The 18,597-nt window shown below is 36.2% G+C and overlaps 1 protein-coding gene across 3 annotated transcripts in view; it reads right to left on the minus strand.

Moving 5' to 3' along the window:
- Nucleotides 1-350: 350 nt before the first annotated feature.
- Nucleotides 351-18,597, minus strand: part of LOC145729825 (uncharacterized) — a 133,219-nt gene continuing 114,972 nt past the window's right edge. For all 3 annotated transcript variants that reach the window (XM_081980750.1, XM_081980749.1, XM_081980748.1), the window contains exons 3-6: nt 4,512-4,666; nt 4,148-4,450; nt 951-1,142; nt 351-890 (exon numbers count right to left, since the gene is read on the minus strand). In XM_081980750.1, the coding sequence (XP_081836876.1) occupies nt 626-890; nt 951-1,142; nt 4,148-4,450; nt 4,512-4,666 (915 nt within the window). In that variant the 3' untranslated portion in view covers nt 351-625. The remainder of the gene's footprint in view (nt 891-950; nt 1,143-4,147; nt 4,451-4,511; nt 4,667-18,597) is intronic.

Genomic DNA, 18,597 nt, shown 5'->3' on the forward strand with positions numbered 1-18,597 from the left:
AATGTGGAACGGCGGAGGAAACATCATATCACCTATTAGGAGTGTGCCATCGCTGGTCTTCTATCAGGAAGCGCTTTCTTGGGGCATCCACACTCTCCTGCAGGGAACTGTCTTCCTTGGAGTGGGGACGGATCCTTACCTTCGTCAGGGAGACGGGACATCTGGGTGGCATAGGTCAGGGGTGCCCTCCCCACCTTACGGGGAGGGTTTGAGGGGAAACGGCGAAAAGAGCCTTAAGCCCTGCTCGCCTTAAAACGTCTTTAGGACTGTTAGAAAAATGCAGTGTAAGTAGGATTTTATTACAAATGGGTGGGTAAAGTGCAACTAGGAATATGTGGAAGATACAAGAATTTGTCTTTAAAAAAGTTTGTGTATTTTGTTATAGTGTTTATGTTTTGGTTGACAAATACTACAAACAGCCTCGCACTAATGAAAAATGCAACTTATAATCAAAAAAGTGGGTGACTTTCTTCATTTAAATAGTGTTAATGTACAAGTGTAACATACATAACCAGAAACTGCGCATAGCAATCTAATACTGCCGTTATAATTAAGCAAAATTTAAAATAATCTCAATTCTGCCTCTAATTCCTAATAAAAATCACGTCAATTTAGCTAAAAATTATTAAGCATAACTCTGACTATGCTCCAATGCAATCCCCGGTAATTTGCTGCCTTGTTCCACCCAGTTTTTAAGTCTCCCCCTCAATTCTTCCAAGCTTTTCGATTTAGCTTTGTTGATCCTTTTGTATTTCACATCTTTAGGTTTGGTCACCGATCTGTGATTTGACATAACCCGATTGTAAGTCTTGACTTGATTAGTATTATTCGGTTTTTGTTCTGCATTATATTGCTCGCCAACGTTTCCTGGATTGAAATCTTCATTTGGCCTACAAATTTTGAGAATACAAAGTTAAATTTTACGTTTTGAGATTGGATTTGTTCCATACCTTTGAATAACCTCCACACTTAGAGCATCTGTACAGTTAGTGTCATCACAGGATTTTTTCTTTAGGTTGGTTGATTCTTCATGGGAGTCTACGTTACAGTTTGACTTGCCCCTCATCGCGAACGATTCTCTTCTTTTGCTCAGGTCACTCTTTTCGTCTTTTTGATTGTCATTGTCAGCATCTTCTTCCACACTATAATCGAAAAGTTTTCATTAATCACCTACTTAAGTTTCAAGTTAAGGAATTACTTAAAGACACTTTGATACAAATCCAGTTTTATGTTGTTTACATTTGAGTGAGTGATTGTTTACATTTCTACTATGCTATACAGGGTGGTCAAAAGTCAATTTCAAGAGCTACAAATTGGTATATTGAACCACCCCGTAACTGTCAAAATAACAGAGTTATGGGCTTTCAAAATTAAATCTGTCAAATTCAAAACTTTACAGCAAACAATCCTGTTTTAATGGAAAGTAACTCAGTTATTCGACATTTTAAGTAAAAACGCCTTACAGGGTGGTCAAAAGCGAATTTCAAGGGCTACAAATTGGTATATTGAACCACCCTGTAACTGTCTAAATAACAGAATTATGGGCTTTCAAAATGAAAACTGTCAAATTCAAACTTTACAGCAAACAACTCTGTTTTAACGGAAAGTAACTCAGTTATTCGACATTTTAAGTAAAAACTCCTTACAGAGTGGTCAAAAGAGAATTTCAAGGGCTACAAATTGGTATATTGAACCACCCTGTAACTGTCAAAATAACAGAATTATGGGCTTTCAAAATTAAAACTGTCAAATTTAAACTTTACAGCAAATAACTCAGTTTAACAGTAAAGAATTCAGTTTTTTGAGGTTTTAGGTAAAAACGCTATACACGCTCAAAAGAGAGTTTCAAGGGCTACAAATTGATATGTTGAACTACCCTGTAACTGTCAAAATAACAGAATTATAGGCTTTCAAAGTGAAAACTGTCAAATTCAAACTTTACAGCAAGCAATTCTGTTTTAACGGAAAGTAACTCAGTTATTCGACGTTTTAGGTGATAACACTATGCAGGGTGGTCAAAAGAGAATCTCAAGGGCTACAAATTGGTATATCAAACCACCCTGTAACTTTCAAAATAACAGAGTTATGGGCTTTCAAAATGAAAACTGTCAAATTCAAACTTTACAGCAAACAACTCAGTTTTAACAGTAAATAATTCAGTTATTTGACATTTTAAGTAAAAACACTATACACGGTCAAAAGAAAATTTCAAGGGCTACAAATTGGTATGTTGAACCACCTTGTAACTGTCAAAATAACAGAGTTATGGGCTTTCAAAATGAAAACTGTCAAATTTAAACTTTACAGCAAATATCTCAGTTTTAACAGTAAATAACTTAGTTATTCGACGTTTTAGGTAAAAACGCTCTACAGGGTGGTCAAAAGAGAATAATTTGAAGGGCTACAAATTGGTATATTGAACCACCCTGTAACTGTCAAAATAACAGACTTATGGGCTTTCTAAATGAAAACTGTCAAATTCAAAACTTTACAGCAAACAATCCTGTTTTAATGGAAAGTAACTCAGTTATTCGACATTTTAAGTAAAAACGCCTTACAGGGTGGTCAAAAGCGAATTTCAAGGGCTACAAATTGGTATATTGAACCACCCTGTAACTGTCTAAATAACAGAATTATGGGCTTTAAAAATGAAAACTGTCAAATTTAAACTTTACAGCAAATAACTCAGTTTTTTGACGTTTTAGGTAAAAACACTATACACGGTCAAAAGAGAATTTCAAGGGCTACAAATTGGTATATTGAACCACCCTGTAACTGTCTAAATAACAGAATTATGGGCATTCAAAATGAAAACTGTTAAATTTAAACTTTACAGCAAATAACTCAGTTTTAACAGTAAATAACTCAGTTATTCGACGTTTTAGGTAAAAACACTATACACGGTCAAAAGAGAATTAATTTCAAGGGCTACAAATTGGTATGTTGAACCACCCTGTAACTGTCAAAATAACGGAGTTATGGACTATCAACGTGAAAACTGTCAAACTTAAACTTTATAGCAAATAACAGAAAATAACTCAGTTATTCGACGTTTTAGGTAAAAACGCTCTACAGGGTGGTCAAAAGAGAATAATTTGAAGGGCTACAAATTGGTATATTGAACCACCCTTTAACTGTCAAAATAACAGACTTATGAGCTTTCTAAATGAAAACTGTCAAATTCAAACTTTACAGCAAATAACTTAGTTTTAATAGTAAATAACTCAGTTTTTTGACATTTTAGGTAAAAACGCTATACAGGGTCAAAAGAGAATTTCAAGGGCTACAAATTGGTATATTGAACCACCGTGCAACTGTCAAAATAACAGAGTTATGGGCTTTCAAAATGAAAACTGTCAAATTTAAACTTTACAGCAAATATCTCAGTTTTAACAGTAAATAACTCTTTAATTTTCATTTTATCAAAAAATCAACAAATATGAATCTTGTAGATATTTCTGTCTTGTTTATTCTTAGATAATCCATCAGTATACAGGGTGTCCCAAATTTGAGCAACATACCGCTAGAGGGCGTCAAAATTGGCTCCCGTTTTTTGCAGTTTTTGCTCAATATCTAAGGAAGATTTCAGCATAGAGGTCTGAAATTTTTACCACAAATGTAGTTCAGTTTCGAAGTAATTTTGAACGTAATAACTCAATTATCTCCTAAACAAAGTTTTAAGTAAGAGATAATTTCAGTTTTCAAATTAAATAAGAAAATTTGAAAAAAACTGTAATTTTTCACAGAAAATAATGCGGTAAAATGAAACTCATCTTCCTGTATCTACGCCACTGGATAATGAGTATTGTTTCATAAGAACTTGTTCTAAATTTGATCAAAATTGCTCCAACGGTGTGACAAAAAATCGTTTTTTTAAACTGAAATTTGAAGGATTGTATTTTTCTTAGGCAGAATTTTTCCGGAAATAGTTACTTTCCTAACAAGTGCGGAAAGTGATACTTTTCTGCACGCTGACTGAAGTTGTCATCAGTCGAGTGCTAACCAAAATCAATGTAAACAAACGGAGAAATGACAGCTGGAATGCCCGAAACTGATCACTAAGAAGGAGTATCTCTTATCATGAAACCCCACTCGAATGATAAATTATTGACATTTAAATCTGGACCATCCTGTATGTATTATTTACCTGTAGACGGTTTCGAGAATTTCAGGCCTTCTCAAAAATCCATTACTTCTTCTGCTGGTATACTTCAAATTAGGATCCATCGCATCCGATATCGACCGCATCACTGTAATTCCATCAGAAATTAACGTTCTAAATTTGGGAACATGATAAGAACTGTCGTAGTCCGTATCTTCCATCACCACAGCACTGTCCGAGTCATTCAAAGACTCCAAATCTGGAAAACTGTAGTCCAAATCTGCTATCTCGTTTTGTGGTACTTCCAGGCCATTATCGATTAGTCTATTGGTGAGGGTTTCTATCAGTCTGTAAAAATAACCGATTATTGATTAGCACTCAATTATTGTCGGTTGATATCAGAACTCACCGTTGTTGTTTAAATATTAAATTTTCTCTAACATTCAACATCACAGCAATGTCTTTTTGTTTACGTATCAGTCTCGACTCGAATAGGAGCAGTTTGGAACTTATGGCCTTTAGCTGATCGCATTTTTCTCGTTGAAGTCTACTGATGAAGAGTTCCTGCAATTAGAAAATTACTTAAAAAGTGGATTAATGTACAGGGTTTTTCAATGAAAAGAAGCCACCCTGAATATCTTCCAAAATAATTTCTCTGTTAAAAAAATGCTAAGACACGTCAACAAAGATTGCAAGGGGGACATCTTTTTACGTAGGATTTGAATTTCTGCCATCAGCCCCTTTGCCGCCATAGCCACCCCCACTAAGTTTTCAAATGGCACCATACCCTGTGTGGCACATCGTTGGAAAGGGTATTTCATAAGGAATTCATTGCACTATTTTATTTGTACATTTGCTTTGAATTGAGACCAAAAAAAATAAAAACGTTTTTTTGTTATTTTGGTCAAACTGCTGATAACACTACCGAATACCTGTTTTCCCTTCCATGTTTTTGCCTCAGTCGGTCAACTTGTAAGTTCGTTTTGAAGGAACATTGTCAATATGGTTTACACGACTGCCGAAAGAATAGAAATTGTACGTTCCATCCAGATAAATTAATTGGTCATCAGTATGTCTTAAAGTTGATGCAAAAATTCATGGAAACTGGTTCAGTGACAAACAAAAAACATCAACCTGAAAGACAAATTATTAATGAAGCAATTGAAGTTGCTGTTTTGGGACACGTTGCAATGGATAATCAGTCTTTAAATCAAATTTCCCATGCATCGGGTGTTTCGACAAGCAGTGTATGGAGAATTTAAAAAAAACACATTTTCATCCATACAAGGTAAAATTGGTTCAGGAATTAAACGAAGATGACTATGATAGAAGACTACAATTTTGTGAAATTATGTCTACTAATCTGACAAACAACGTGAACTTGTTGTACAATATTTGCTTCAATGATGAGTGTATGTTTTTTTTTGAATGGAGAAGTGAACAGGCATAACTGTAGGTATTGGTCAGACAAGAATCCACATTGGTTTAGGGAAACCCATACCCAATATCCAGAAAAACTTAATGTTTGGGCAGGTATTTTAGGAGACCACATTGTTGGTCCGTTTTTTATTGACGGTAATTTGAATCGCGCTACTTATCTTGAGCTTCTTGACACCATTGTTGATCCGACCATAACAGAGCTACTAGAAAATTATGAAAATTTATTTGAAAATCAACTAATTTTCCAACAAGACGGTGCACCTCCACACTATTCACTTCCCGTTCGAGAATATCTGAACAATCGATTTCCTGGAAGATGGATTGGTAGACGTGGTCCCATGGAATGGCCTGCGAGATCACCCGACCTCGCTCCGTTGGACTTTTTTCTATGGGGGCATTTAAAATCTAAAGTCTACGCAACACAGCCGGCCAATATTGCAGACCTTAGGCAGAGAATAATACATGAATGCCGACAACTGACACCGCAAGTTCTCACAAATGTTCGCGAACTCTTCCAAAGTCGCTTGTATTATTGTATGGAAGTAACGGAGGTTATTTTGAGCCATTAATTAAATGATAACCGCCAACCAGTTACAAATAAAATAGTGCAATTAATTCCTTATGAAATACCCTTTCCAACGATGTGCCACACAGGGTATGGTGCCATTTGAAAACTTAGTGGGGGTGGTTATGGCGGCAAAGGGGCTGATGGCAGAAATTCAAATCCTACGTAAAAAGATGTCCCCCTTGCAATCTCTGTTGACGTGTCTTAGCATTTTTTAACAGAGAAACTATTTTGGAAGATATTCAGGGTGGCTACTTTTCATTGAAAAACGCTGTATAGAAAAAATATAGGTTTTCACCCAAAAAAATGTAAATTATTATGAAAAATTGGGTGGTGGGTTATTGGGTAACAATTATCTACTGACACAACTGCATTCTTTATGACAGTCTGTTTTCTCCTTGTAGACCACTTAAGCCAAAAATGTCTATTGTTAAATAGACCTACTTTAAGAGCATGCCGATATCGAAAAAAATGTTTTCGTGAGAACTTCACAAACTAGAACAATAACCCATTCTGTTTCCCAATAAGTTATAAATCCGCTTCGCAACGATCCGGTTATTAAGAAAACGTGATCATAAACTAAAATCTAAATAGACATGGAGCCGTGAGAAAAATTTGAAAAAATAGACTTAATACTGTAATAAGCTTTATACTGGGTGTGCATTTAACACCTCGTTACTGTCTTGGAGTAAAGTAGGCCAGTGTGATTTAAGTTGACAGTTGTATGAGTGCTTGGTTCTTTACAAATTACGCTTTTCTATGTATATAGCCGGTTTCATAGCGTCCTGCGCCTTCCAGTTCCTAGCCTCCAGCCTCTTCTGTCTTCCCAGTTCCCTGGGGGCCTATTCTTGAAAGCAGGGAACGGAATTCTCAAGAGAAGTGTTGATAGAATGTAAGAGAACACACTACAGGTCTTTCTCTTGATAATTCCCTTCCCTCATTTCAAGAATACGCACCCTGTTTACAAGTTTCGTTCCGACATAGCTTTCTCTATTCCGCCGGTCCATGTCGCCCTGGGTCTTCCTCTTTTCTGTCGACATCCATTTGAGCCATTTGAGGATCTGCTCAGGTATTCTAGTATCTTCCATCCTCTCTACATGTCCATACCATATTAGTTGTCTACGTTGGATCTCTTCTACTATAGTTGTCTCTACCTTCTTTTGTCATTCGTTATTTTTTCCAATCTCGACCTTCCTGCTGATCTATGCCAAAAGTCCATTTCTACAAAATTTGTTGTTAATTGCCAGGTTTCACATCCGTACAGCACTATACTTTTGAATATTGAATGGTATAAGAGGTGCTTCTTTTCTCGAGAGATACATACAAGGATCGAGTTCAGACAGCCTATCACCTTTTTCCCTTTCATAATTCGGTCCTCTATTTCTTTCTCTGTACGACCTCCGTTATCAATTTTTGTCCCCAGGTATGTATATTCAGTACAGCAGCTTATCATTTCGTTTTCTTGTGGGTGAAGATCATCTCTGTCGTCTCCAATACATAGATATTTGGTTTTGGAACGATTTACCAACAGCCCCCATTCTTCGTACTCTTTTAATAGCTTTCTTGTCATATACAACAACCTGATCATCTGCAAAGTGCAGGGTGTATAAGGTTCTGTCTTCTCTTATTTTTTGTATGCCCATCCCACTACATGATCTTCTCCATCGCCTCAAAGCTTCGTTCAGATAGATTTTAAATAGTGTGGGAGAGAGACAATATAGATTTTGTTTTTCAATTTGATCTTAGATGAAGAATGGTCGTATAGTGATCTGACCGCAGCTATTAACGTGACATTAATTCGGGACCTTTCTACTACTTGCAATAGTTATGCTAGTACCATAGTAGACAAACAGAAGATACGTCTCTCTGTTCATGGCGACTGACTTTTCATTTAGTTGGACTGAATATGTGGTCCAGACAAGAGCGACCGGCTCGAAAACCAGCTTGTTCTTCAATTTCCAGAGGACTGTACTCTTCCTTTAGTTTCTGAGAACTCCCATAGAGACGGCTCATTGTACTGGTAACAGATATATCCAGACCTATAGTTCCATCCATCCATGCCATTCCATGGATGAATTTTAGGTTTATGATTAATTTACAGGCTTCCGATGATCTTGTTCCTCCTAGTTCACTTCAATACATTTTCTTTCCCAGGTGTCTTTTTTGTTCTTAGCCATGTAGCCATTTCTGATATGCTGTTCGCTTTGTTGTTCTTTGATATTGTAGTTCTTCATTCCAGGTTAAGTTATTATGTTTTTTAAAGGGAGAGGTACTGTCCATACCCAAAACTTCATTTCCAGCCGATTTTACGGATTCCATTATATGTATGTGAGTAGAACTCTTCAGTTTCGAGTGTCAAATAGTCGTTATCCAACTTCTGGTCTAACCGGTTCTGGTAAAGTCCCCTAATACTAGGTTCGTGTAATCCATTAATGTTATATTTCTTGTCAACCATGCTGATTAGTACATTCTGGATTTAGTATGGTAGCAGCGGTCGTGTTAAATGTGATGTGGAATTTTGATGCTAGAAGATAATGGTCAGAGTCACACTGTATCCCCCTATAGCCTCTATAGTCTATCCGGCGAACCTACGGAGTAAGAAAATTCGATGGGCGGCAACTTTGGTCGACCCGCATTACACTGTAAAACAGATACGTAAAAGTGAATCAAGACATGAGACCCGAGAAGTCCTTATATTAGAGAGAGAAGAAGATATTATATTGTAAAACGGACCGGATATAGACCAATACTAATGGACGGGGCGGGTCAACCCCTCCTAATTTTCGCTTTTATTACTCCGTAGGTTCGCCGGATAGACTATAGTGTCTGTTACTTTCTGACCTGAGTCCTCTTGTATCTTTTTGGTGCCAAGTATATCTGTGGATGTTTTTATGCTGATAGAAACTTTAATTCATGTTGTTGGCATACTTCAAGCGTCCATTGTTGTTGAGGGTTTCTTCGCCGTAATTTCGCTGTCCCCTTTGCTGCCAACTCGTTTAGATCTCCAAGTAGGATATATTCACGCTGATCTCTTAGATCTGTCGTTATATCATTTAATTGGTCCTAAAACTCATCTTTGTGTAATACTGGTGCGTCCTCATTTGGTCCATAGGCTGCTATGACAGTTATTTTATGCCCATGGATAAGGAGATTCGCCGTTATCATTCTCTCACTGATCGTATCCCATTTTGTTAAATTATTGTGGTATATTTTTGATTGATAAGTAATGAGAAAACCTAAAATTTGGAACCTTTTCTGCAGCTTACAAAATTCGTTAGAACAAAATTTATATTAGTGTGTTAATTACGGCTCTCAGAAACAGGAATTCATAATTCTTCTTCTTCTTATTCTTTCTTTCTAACATGGTGAACCATATTAGTAGGCTACTGCCTGTTCATTGCCAGCATGTCCTCCCCGGAGGATGATGTCCAGCATTCTCGCCATCGTTTTGGTGGTCTTCTTTGTGATCTTTTTCCTACTGGGTTGTTCATTTTTGCGGCTTTGACGAGTCTGCTGTCCTCCATTCTTTTTATATGTTTGTTCCAAAATCTTTGTCTCTGTCTCACCCACCTTCCTATGTCCTGTATTTCGCATTGTTGCCTAATATCTTCATTCCGAATTCTGTCGTGTAGCGTTTTGCCTTGTATGGTTCTTAATGTTTTCATTTCGACTGTTCTCATCAGTTGTAGAGTTCTGTTTGTGTCTGATCTTGTCTCTGCCGCGTATGTTATGATAGGTCTTACGGCCGTTTTATATATCCTGGTTTTGCTTTCGGTGTTAAGGTATTTGTTCTTCCAGACAATTTCTCTCAGGCATCCCGAAATTCTAGCCCCCTTCATTGTTTGCTCTCTAACTTCGTTATACAGATTTCCATGGCTCGTTATTTCTGCTCCCAGATACTTAAAGTGGTTTACCTGTTCGATAATTTTAGAATCTATTTCCAACTTGCATCTTATCGGTTCTTTAGATGTTACTAAGCATTTGGTCTTCTCGGTGTTAATGACCATATTTAATTCTTTTGCTTGAGTGTTAAAGGAATGTAGTAATCTTTGGAGATTTTCCTCGGAATCCGCAATAAGGACAGCATCGTCAGCATAGCAGACGGCATGGAAGAATGTGCCTCCCATTTTGAATCCAGCAGTTTTGGGTAGGTTTTCAATTATTTTATCCATTATCAAATTAAATATGAAGGGGCTAAGTGAATCGCCTTGTCTAATTCCTGTGTTGATCTCTATGTCTTTTGTTGTCATATGTCCTGCCCTGATTTTTGTTTTACACTGGGTGTTAATGTCGTATGTTAGGTTAATTAGTCTATGATTAAGACCTTTTGTTCTCATTATTTCTAAAACATCGGCGTACTTTTTTTTTTTTTTTTACATTAGGCGTACTCTGTCAAAAGCCTTGGTCATATCGACAAAACACATGTACGCAGGTTTATTGAATTCTATAGATTTTTCTGATACTTGTTTGACAATGAATATTGCATCGATAGTGGATCTGTTTTTTCGGAAGCCTTGTTGTTCTTCTCGTATGTTTATGGTTTTGGTGATTTCTTCCAGCATTGTTTTTCTGAATGCTTTGAGTGTGCTATCAAGCAGTGTTATTCCACGATAGTTTTCTGGATTTGTTTTCTGTCCTTTTTTAAAAATGGGTATGGTTACACTATTCTTCCACTCGTCCGGTATTTTTCTCTCTTCTATGATATTGTTAAATAGGGTTAATATTTCGTTCTGTAGGTTGTTTCCGCCATATTTAAGCATCTCATTGGTGATCTCGTCTGGTCGAGGACTTTTTCTATTTTTAAGGTACTTTAAGATGCTTTGTATAGTCTCAATTATTGTTAATTGAATATCGTTATCCTCCTCATGCTCATTCTGTTGCTGTTCTATGTCTTCCTCTTCCTTATATAGATTTTTAAAGTATGTTTCCCACTGCTCTGATGTGATTTTATTGGTTTGCACTGTATCTTTGACTTCAAGCTTGTTTCTTCTTAGCATTCCCCATATCTTTCTGTAGAAAACGCTGTTTTGTTTTCAAAACCGTTATTTGCTAGCTAATATAACCTAACCTAACCTAACATCAACACTTCTCAAAATAATTACGATTTTTATTAAAATTTCGAAATAATCACACCGGCAAAATTAGGGGAATGTCAAAATTTACACTTAGTTTAACATTAATTGGATTACATTATCCCTTTGGAAATTTGGAACTACAAGCTGGCCAGCAAATAGTCCCGACCTAACATCATTAGACACGTTTTTTATGGGGATACCTTACAGACAAACTAGCTATGGAGCTCGGGAGATAATATTGCGAAAAGTAGAAGCTCTCAATAACGAGAATAATATTTTTGTTCAAGGTAAAATGGTGCATGGTACAAAATAGAAGGTAAAGTTGCGCCCCATCGAGCTGAGTTCGTTGGTAAAAAAGGTATTGAGCAAAAACCCCCGTAGCGGATAAACGGGGCAACTCAGCTGTGCCCGCTCAACGTCACGTGATAGCCCGATTCATTAGCTTTCTTTTGTTATACGGTGGTATTATACAGGGTGTTTCAAATAAGCGAGTTAAGGACGATTTTCTGGAAAAGTGCACGGAAGTTTAGTCTAAATTAAGGATTTTTTGGGCCTACTATACTAACGGCGACCAGTTTGGATTTTGATCAATCAAAGTGACTTTTTTAACTAACTTCAACCTGGGGAACACAAATCTGACGTCCATTTTGCTCTAACTGGCACCGTTTCGGAGATGACCTTAAAATTATTTACATTTTGACACTTTTTTGGGCGTGGCACTCTTGCAAAATGACATTTTGACAAATGACACTTTTAGTCATTTTTGCACTATTAACCTAAAGCTATTTAGGCAGTCGAGGTTAATTTTGAAAATAAAAAATTTCTGAAAAAAATCAGAAAGTATCACCATTGAAATTTCTTGACAATTTTAGTTTTTAATTTTTCAAGATCAAACGGTGCATGGTCCCAAAAAAGTGTAAAGAAGGTAAAAGTTGCATCCCATCGACATGCATTTGTGATACAAATTTTAGACCTCTAACCTGAAACCTTCCTGAGATATTAAGTAAAAACTGCAAAAAACGAGAGTCAATTTTGACGCCCACTAGCGGCTAAACAGGGCAACTCAGCCGTGCCCACTCACCGTCACGTGATAGCCCCATTCATTAGCTTTCTTTTGTTATACGGTGGTTTTATACAGAGTGTTTCAAATAAGCGAGTTATGGACAATTTTCTGGAAAAGTGCACCAAAATTTCGCTCAAATTGGGAATTTCTGCTTTCGAGAGGGGTGGTCAAAGTAAGGCTGCTAGAGCAAAAACAATTGAATATCGATACAAACATTTTACATCAAGTAGGCCTAGAATTTGACGTAGATTCCAAAAATCAAATAAAAAATTGGCCATCCTGTTTGAAAAATTATAAGTTTGGTTTGTTACTCAAATTTGGACACCCTGTATACTGATTGATTATCTAGGAATAAAGTAGACGAAAATATCTACAAGATTTATATTTGGTAATTTTTTGATAAAATGAAAATTAAACAAGTTACGAACGTGTAAAAAATTCAATGACTCACCCTGTAAACTACTTCATTGTAAGGTCAATAACTCGCTTATTTTGACAATTACAGGGTGGTTCAATATACCAATTTGTAGTTCTTCAAATTCTCTTTTGACCACCCTGTATAGTGTTTTTGCCTAAAATGTCTAATAATAGAATTATTTACTCTTAAAACTGAGTTGTTTGCTGTACAGTTTGAATTTGACAGTTTTTACTTTGACAGCCCATAACTCTGTTATTTGGACAGTTACAGGGTGGTTTAATAGTGAGCGTAGTTCCGTTATTTGAGGAGCTACAAAATAGTGTAAATAAGGAAAGATGCAGAAAATTTCATCCTCTACAGGATTGTATTAAGGTGTTTTTTTCATTTAGGACCTCTTTAAAGAGTTACAATGCAATAATGCACCAAACTACTTTTTTAAACTCATTTCGACTGAGCGTAGCTCCGTTATTTGAGCAGCTACAAAAAAGTGTAAATAAGAAAAATTGTAGGAAATTCCACCTTCTACATGATTAAAGAGTTACAAGGTAAAAAGTTATAAAGTACACCAAACTGCTATTTTAGACTCACTCCATTTTGATTGAGCGTAGCTCCATTATTTGAGGAGCTACAAAATAGTGTAAATAAGGAAAGATGTAGCAAATTTCATCCTCTACAGGATTGTATTAAGGTGTTTTTTTCATTTAGGACCTCTTTAAAGAGTTACAATGCAATAATGCACCAATCTGCTATTTTTAAACTAACCTCATTTCGACTGAGCGTAGCTCTGTTATTTGAGAAGCTACAAAAAAGTGTAAATAAGAAAAGTTGTAGGAAATTCCACCTTCTACATGATTAAAGAGTTATAAGGCAAAAAGTGATAAAGTGCACCAAACTGCTATTTTTAGACTTACTTCATTTTGATTGAGCGTAGCTCCGTTATTTGAAGAGCTACAAAATAGTGTAAATAAGGAAAGATGTAGCAAATTTCATCCTCTACAGGATTGTATTAAGGTGTTTTTTTCATTTAGGACCTCTTTAAAGAGTTACAATGCAATAATGCACCAATCTGCTATTTTTAAACTAACCTCATTTCGACTGAGCGTAGCTCCGTTAGTTGAGAAGCTACAAAAAAGTGTAAATAAGAAAAGTTGTAGGAAATTCCACCTTCTACATGATTAAAGAGTTATAAGGCAAAAAGTGATAAAGTGCACCAAACTGCTATTTTTAGACTTACTTCATTTTGATTGAGCGTAGCTCCGTTATTTGAGAAGCTACAAAATAGTGTAAATAAGGAGAGATGTAGCAAATTTCATCCTCTACAGGATTGTATTAAGGTGTTTTTTTCATTTAGGACCTCTTTAAAGAGTTACAATGCAATAATGCAACAAACTGCTTTTTTAAACTAACATTTTGACTGAGCGTAGCTCCGTTATTTGAGAAGCTACAAAATAGTGTAAATAAGGAAAGATGCAGAAAATTTCATTCTCTACAGGATTGTATTAAGGTGTTTTTTTCATTTAGGACCTCTTTAAAGAGTTACAATGCAATAATGCAACAAACTGCTTTTTTAAACTAACATTTTGACTGAGCGTAGCTCCGTTATTTGAGAAGCTACAAAATAGTGTAAATAAGGAAAGATGCAGAAAATTTCATCCTCTACAGGATTGTATTAAGGTGTTTTTTTCATTTAGGACCTCTTTAAAGAGTTACAATGCAATAATGCACCAAACTACTTTTTTAAACTCATTTCGACTGAGCGTAGCTCCGTTATTTGAGCAGCTACAAAAAAGTGTAAATAAGAAAAATTGTAGGAAATTCCACCTTCTACATGATTAAAGAGTTACAAGGTAAAAAGTTATAAAGTACACCAAACTGCTATTTTAGACTCACTCCATTTTGATTGAGCGTAGCTCCATTATTTGAGGAGCTACAAAATAGTGTAAATAAGGAAAGATGTAGCAAATTTCATCCTCTACAGGATTGTATTAAGGTGTTTTTTTCATTTAGGACCTCTTTAAAGAGTTACAATGCAATAATGCACCAATCTGCTATTTTTAAACTAACCTCATTTCGACTGAGCGTAGCTCTGTTATTTGAGAAGCTACAAAAAAGTGTAAATAAGAAAAGTTGTAGGAAATTCCACCTTCTACATGATTAAAGAGTTATAAGGCAAAAAGTGATAAAGTGCACCAAACTGCTATTTTTAGACTTACTTCATTTTGATTGAGCGTAGCTCCGTTATTTGAAGAGCTACAAAATAGTGTAAATAAGGAAAGATGTAGCAAATTTCATCCTCTACAGGATTGTATTAAGGTGTTTTTTTCATTTAGGACCTCTTTAAAGAGTTACAATGCAATAATGCACCAATCTGCTATTTTTAAACTAACCTCATTTCGACTGAGCGTAGCTCCGTTAGTTGAGAAGCTACAAAAAAGTGTAAATAAGAAAAGTTGTAGGAAATTCCACCTTCTACATGATTAAAGAGTTATAAGGCAAAAAGTGATAAAGTGCACCAAACTGCTATTTTTAGACTTACTTCATTTTGATTGAGCGTAGCTCCGTTATTTGAGAAGCTACAAAATAGTGTAAATAAGGAGAGATGTAGCAAATTTCATCCTCTACAGCATTGTATTAAGGTGTTTTTTTCATTTAGGACCTCTTTAAAGAGTTACAATGCAATAATGCAACAAACTGCTTTTTTAAACTAACATTTTGACTGAGCGTAGCTCCGTTATTTGAGAAGCTACAAAATAGTGTAAATAAGGAAAGATGCAGAAAATTTCATTCTCTACAGGATTGTATTAAGGTGTTTTTTTCATTTAGGACCTCTTTAAAAAGTTACAATGCAATAATGCACCAAACTGCTTTTTTAAACTAACCTCATTTCGACTGAGCGTAGCTCCGTTAGTTGAGAAGCTACAAAAAAGTGTAAATAAGAAAAATTGTAGGAAATTCCACCCTCTACATGATTGAAAAGTTACAAGGCAAAAAGTGACAAAGTGCACCAAACTGCTATTTTAGACTTACTTCATTTTGATTGAGCGTAGCTCTGTTATTTGAGAAGCTACAAAATAGTGTAGATAAGGAAAGATGTAGCAAATTTCATCCTCTACAGGATAGTATTAAGGTGTTTTTTTCATTTAGGACCTCTTTAAAGAGTTACAAGGTAAAAAGTGAAAAAGTGCACCAAAGTGCTATTTTAGACTTACTCCATTTTGATTGAGCTTAGCTCCGTTATTTGAGAAGCTACAAAATAGTGTAAATAAGGAAAGATGTAGCAAATTTCATACTCTACAGGATAGTATTAAGGTGTTTTTTTCATTTAGGACCTCTTTAAAGAGTTACAATGCAATAATGCACCGAACTGCTTTTTTAAACTAACCTCATTTCGACTGAGCGTAGCTCCGTTATTTGAGAAGCTACAAAAAAGAGTAAATAAGAAAAATTGTAGGAAATTCCACCCTCTACATGATTAAAGAGTTACAATGCAAAAAGTGATAAAGTGCACCAAACTGCTATTTTACTTCATTTTGATTGAGCGTAGCTCCGTTATTTGAGAAGCTACAAAATAGTTCTTGTTCTTGTTCTTGTAGCTCTACAACCCTGGGTGGGTCTTGGCTGACTGTACGACTTTTTTCCAATTTGTTCGGTCTTCCATCAACCTAGGGTCAAATGGAATGTTCATTTTCCGGAGATCTGCTTGGATGTTATCTTTCCATCGCATTCTGGGACGTCCGAGTGGTCTTTTGCCTGTGGGAATCTCCTCCCATACCAGTTTTACAAGTCTTTCGTTATGCAGTCTGTGCACGTGGCCTGCCCATCTTAGTCGCTGTGATTTAATTTCTTGGACAATATCGGCGTCGTTGTAGAGTGCTTTTAATTCGATATTGGTTCTGATCTTATACTGGTTTGTGGTGATGTCATGGTGAGGTCCGAAAATTTTTCTAAGTATTTTTCGTTCAAAGCGCCTTAGCTTTTCTTCGTTTGCTTTGGTCATGGTCCACGTTTCGCATCCGTACGTTATTACAGGTCTGACGATGGATTTATAGATTTTGATCTTTGAACTTCTTGTGAGATTTTTTGATTTTATGAGCTTATTCAGTGCAAACAGACAGCGGTTTGCAGATTGGATTCTGTTTTTTATTTCTTCGGTAACATCGTTGTCCGCTGTGATTACGGCCCCCAGATACTTAAAACGTTGTACTCTTTCGAAATTAAAGGTGTTGATCGTCACATTTTGCCCTATTCTGTCTCTTCGTGTTGTTCTATTTATACACATATATTTCGTCTTCTCTTCATTGATCTTCAGCCCTACTTTACTTGTTGCTCCTTCCACCTTGTTGAAAATGTCTTTCGTGGATAGGGTGGAGTCTCCAACGAGATCTATGTCATCCGCATATGCGAGTAGCAGCTTGGGACCTTGAGCCGATAGCAGTTCTGTTTTTATTTCGGCCGACCTCATGGCTTTCTCCAATACAAGGTTAAAAAGTAGTGGAGATAACGCATCGCCCTGTTTAAGTCCACTGTTGATTTCAAAGCTGCTAGAGAGTTTATTATTTACACGCACTTTAGATATTCCACCCTCCATACAAACTTTGGTCATCCGAATGAGTTTCTTTGGTATTGAGAACTCCGCCATGGCATTCCATACTTGGCTTCTTTCTACGCTCATCATATGCCTGTCGAAAGTCTATGAAAAGATTGTGTATGGGTCTGTTATACTCCCATCCCTTTTCTAGAAGTTGTCTCAGCGTGAATAGTTGATCTATTGTTGATCTGTTTGCCCTAAACCCGGCTTGATATTCGCCTAGGACATTTTCAGCATAAGGGATTAGTCTACTAAGAATGATGTTTGAGAGGGTTTTATATGCCGTGTTTAGGAGTGAGATTCCTCTATAATTCGCGCATTTTGTTTTGTCCCCTTTTTTGTGGATGGGCACTATTATGTTTTCCTTCCATCGTGCTGGTGTCCTTTCTTCTAACCATATGTGCGTTATTAGCTGGTGGATTCGGCGATGTAGTGCGTCTCCCCCATATTTCAGAAGTTCTGCTGGTATCCCGTCCGTGCCCGGCGCTTTATGATTTTTAAGCTTATTTAAGGCCCTTTGGGTTTCTTCAAAGGAGGGATTTTTGACGGGCATGTCCGCTGTGATATAGATCTCTTCTTTGTGTTGTTCTTCCTGTATGATGTTTAGGAGGTCTCTAAAATACTTTTTCCATTCTTCAGTTATTTCTCTACCGTCGATTATCATGCGGCCTTGGTTGTCTCTCAGTGTATGGATGGAATTGGTTTTATGTCCTCTTTTCTCAGAGGAGATTGCTTTATAGAATTCCCTGGAGCCTGGTTTGGGCCGGTCTCTCTCCATATTTTCATATTTTTGTTGTTCGTAGTTTCTTTTCTTTGTGCGTATTATTATTTACAAAATAGTGTAAATAAGAAAAGATGTAGCAAATTTCATCCTCTACAGGACTGTATTAAGGTGTTTTTTGATTTGGGATCTCTTTGAAGAGTTACAATGCAATAATGCACCAAACTGCTTTTTTTAAACTAACCTCATTTCGATTGAGCGTAGCTCCGTTATTTGAGAAGCTACAAAAAAATGTAAATGAGAAAAATTGTAGGAAATTCCACCCTCTACATGATTAAAGAGTTACAAGGTAAAAAGTGTCCAAGTGCACCAAACTACTATTTTAGATTTACTTCATTTTGATTGAGCATAGCTCCGTTATTTGAGGAGCTACAAAATAGTGTAAATAAGGAAAGATGTAGCAAATTTCTTCCTCTACAGGATTGGGTTTAGGTATTTTTTTCATTTAAGACCTCTTTAAGGAGTTACAAGGCAAAAATGACTTATTATAATTCAGCTAAAAGCAATCAAACCAGTAGAGTTGTAGCAGGATCAGAGAGTTGTCAAACTTGATTTGACAGCTGTC

Source organism: Ips typographus, linkage group LG5 (genome assembly GCF_016097725.1).
Source record: "Ips typographus isolate SLU linkage group LG5, UJ_Ityp_2.0, whole genome shotgun sequence".
Taxonomy (NCBI): Eukaryota; Metazoa; Arthropoda; class Insecta; order Coleoptera; family Curculionidae; genus Ips; species Ips typographus.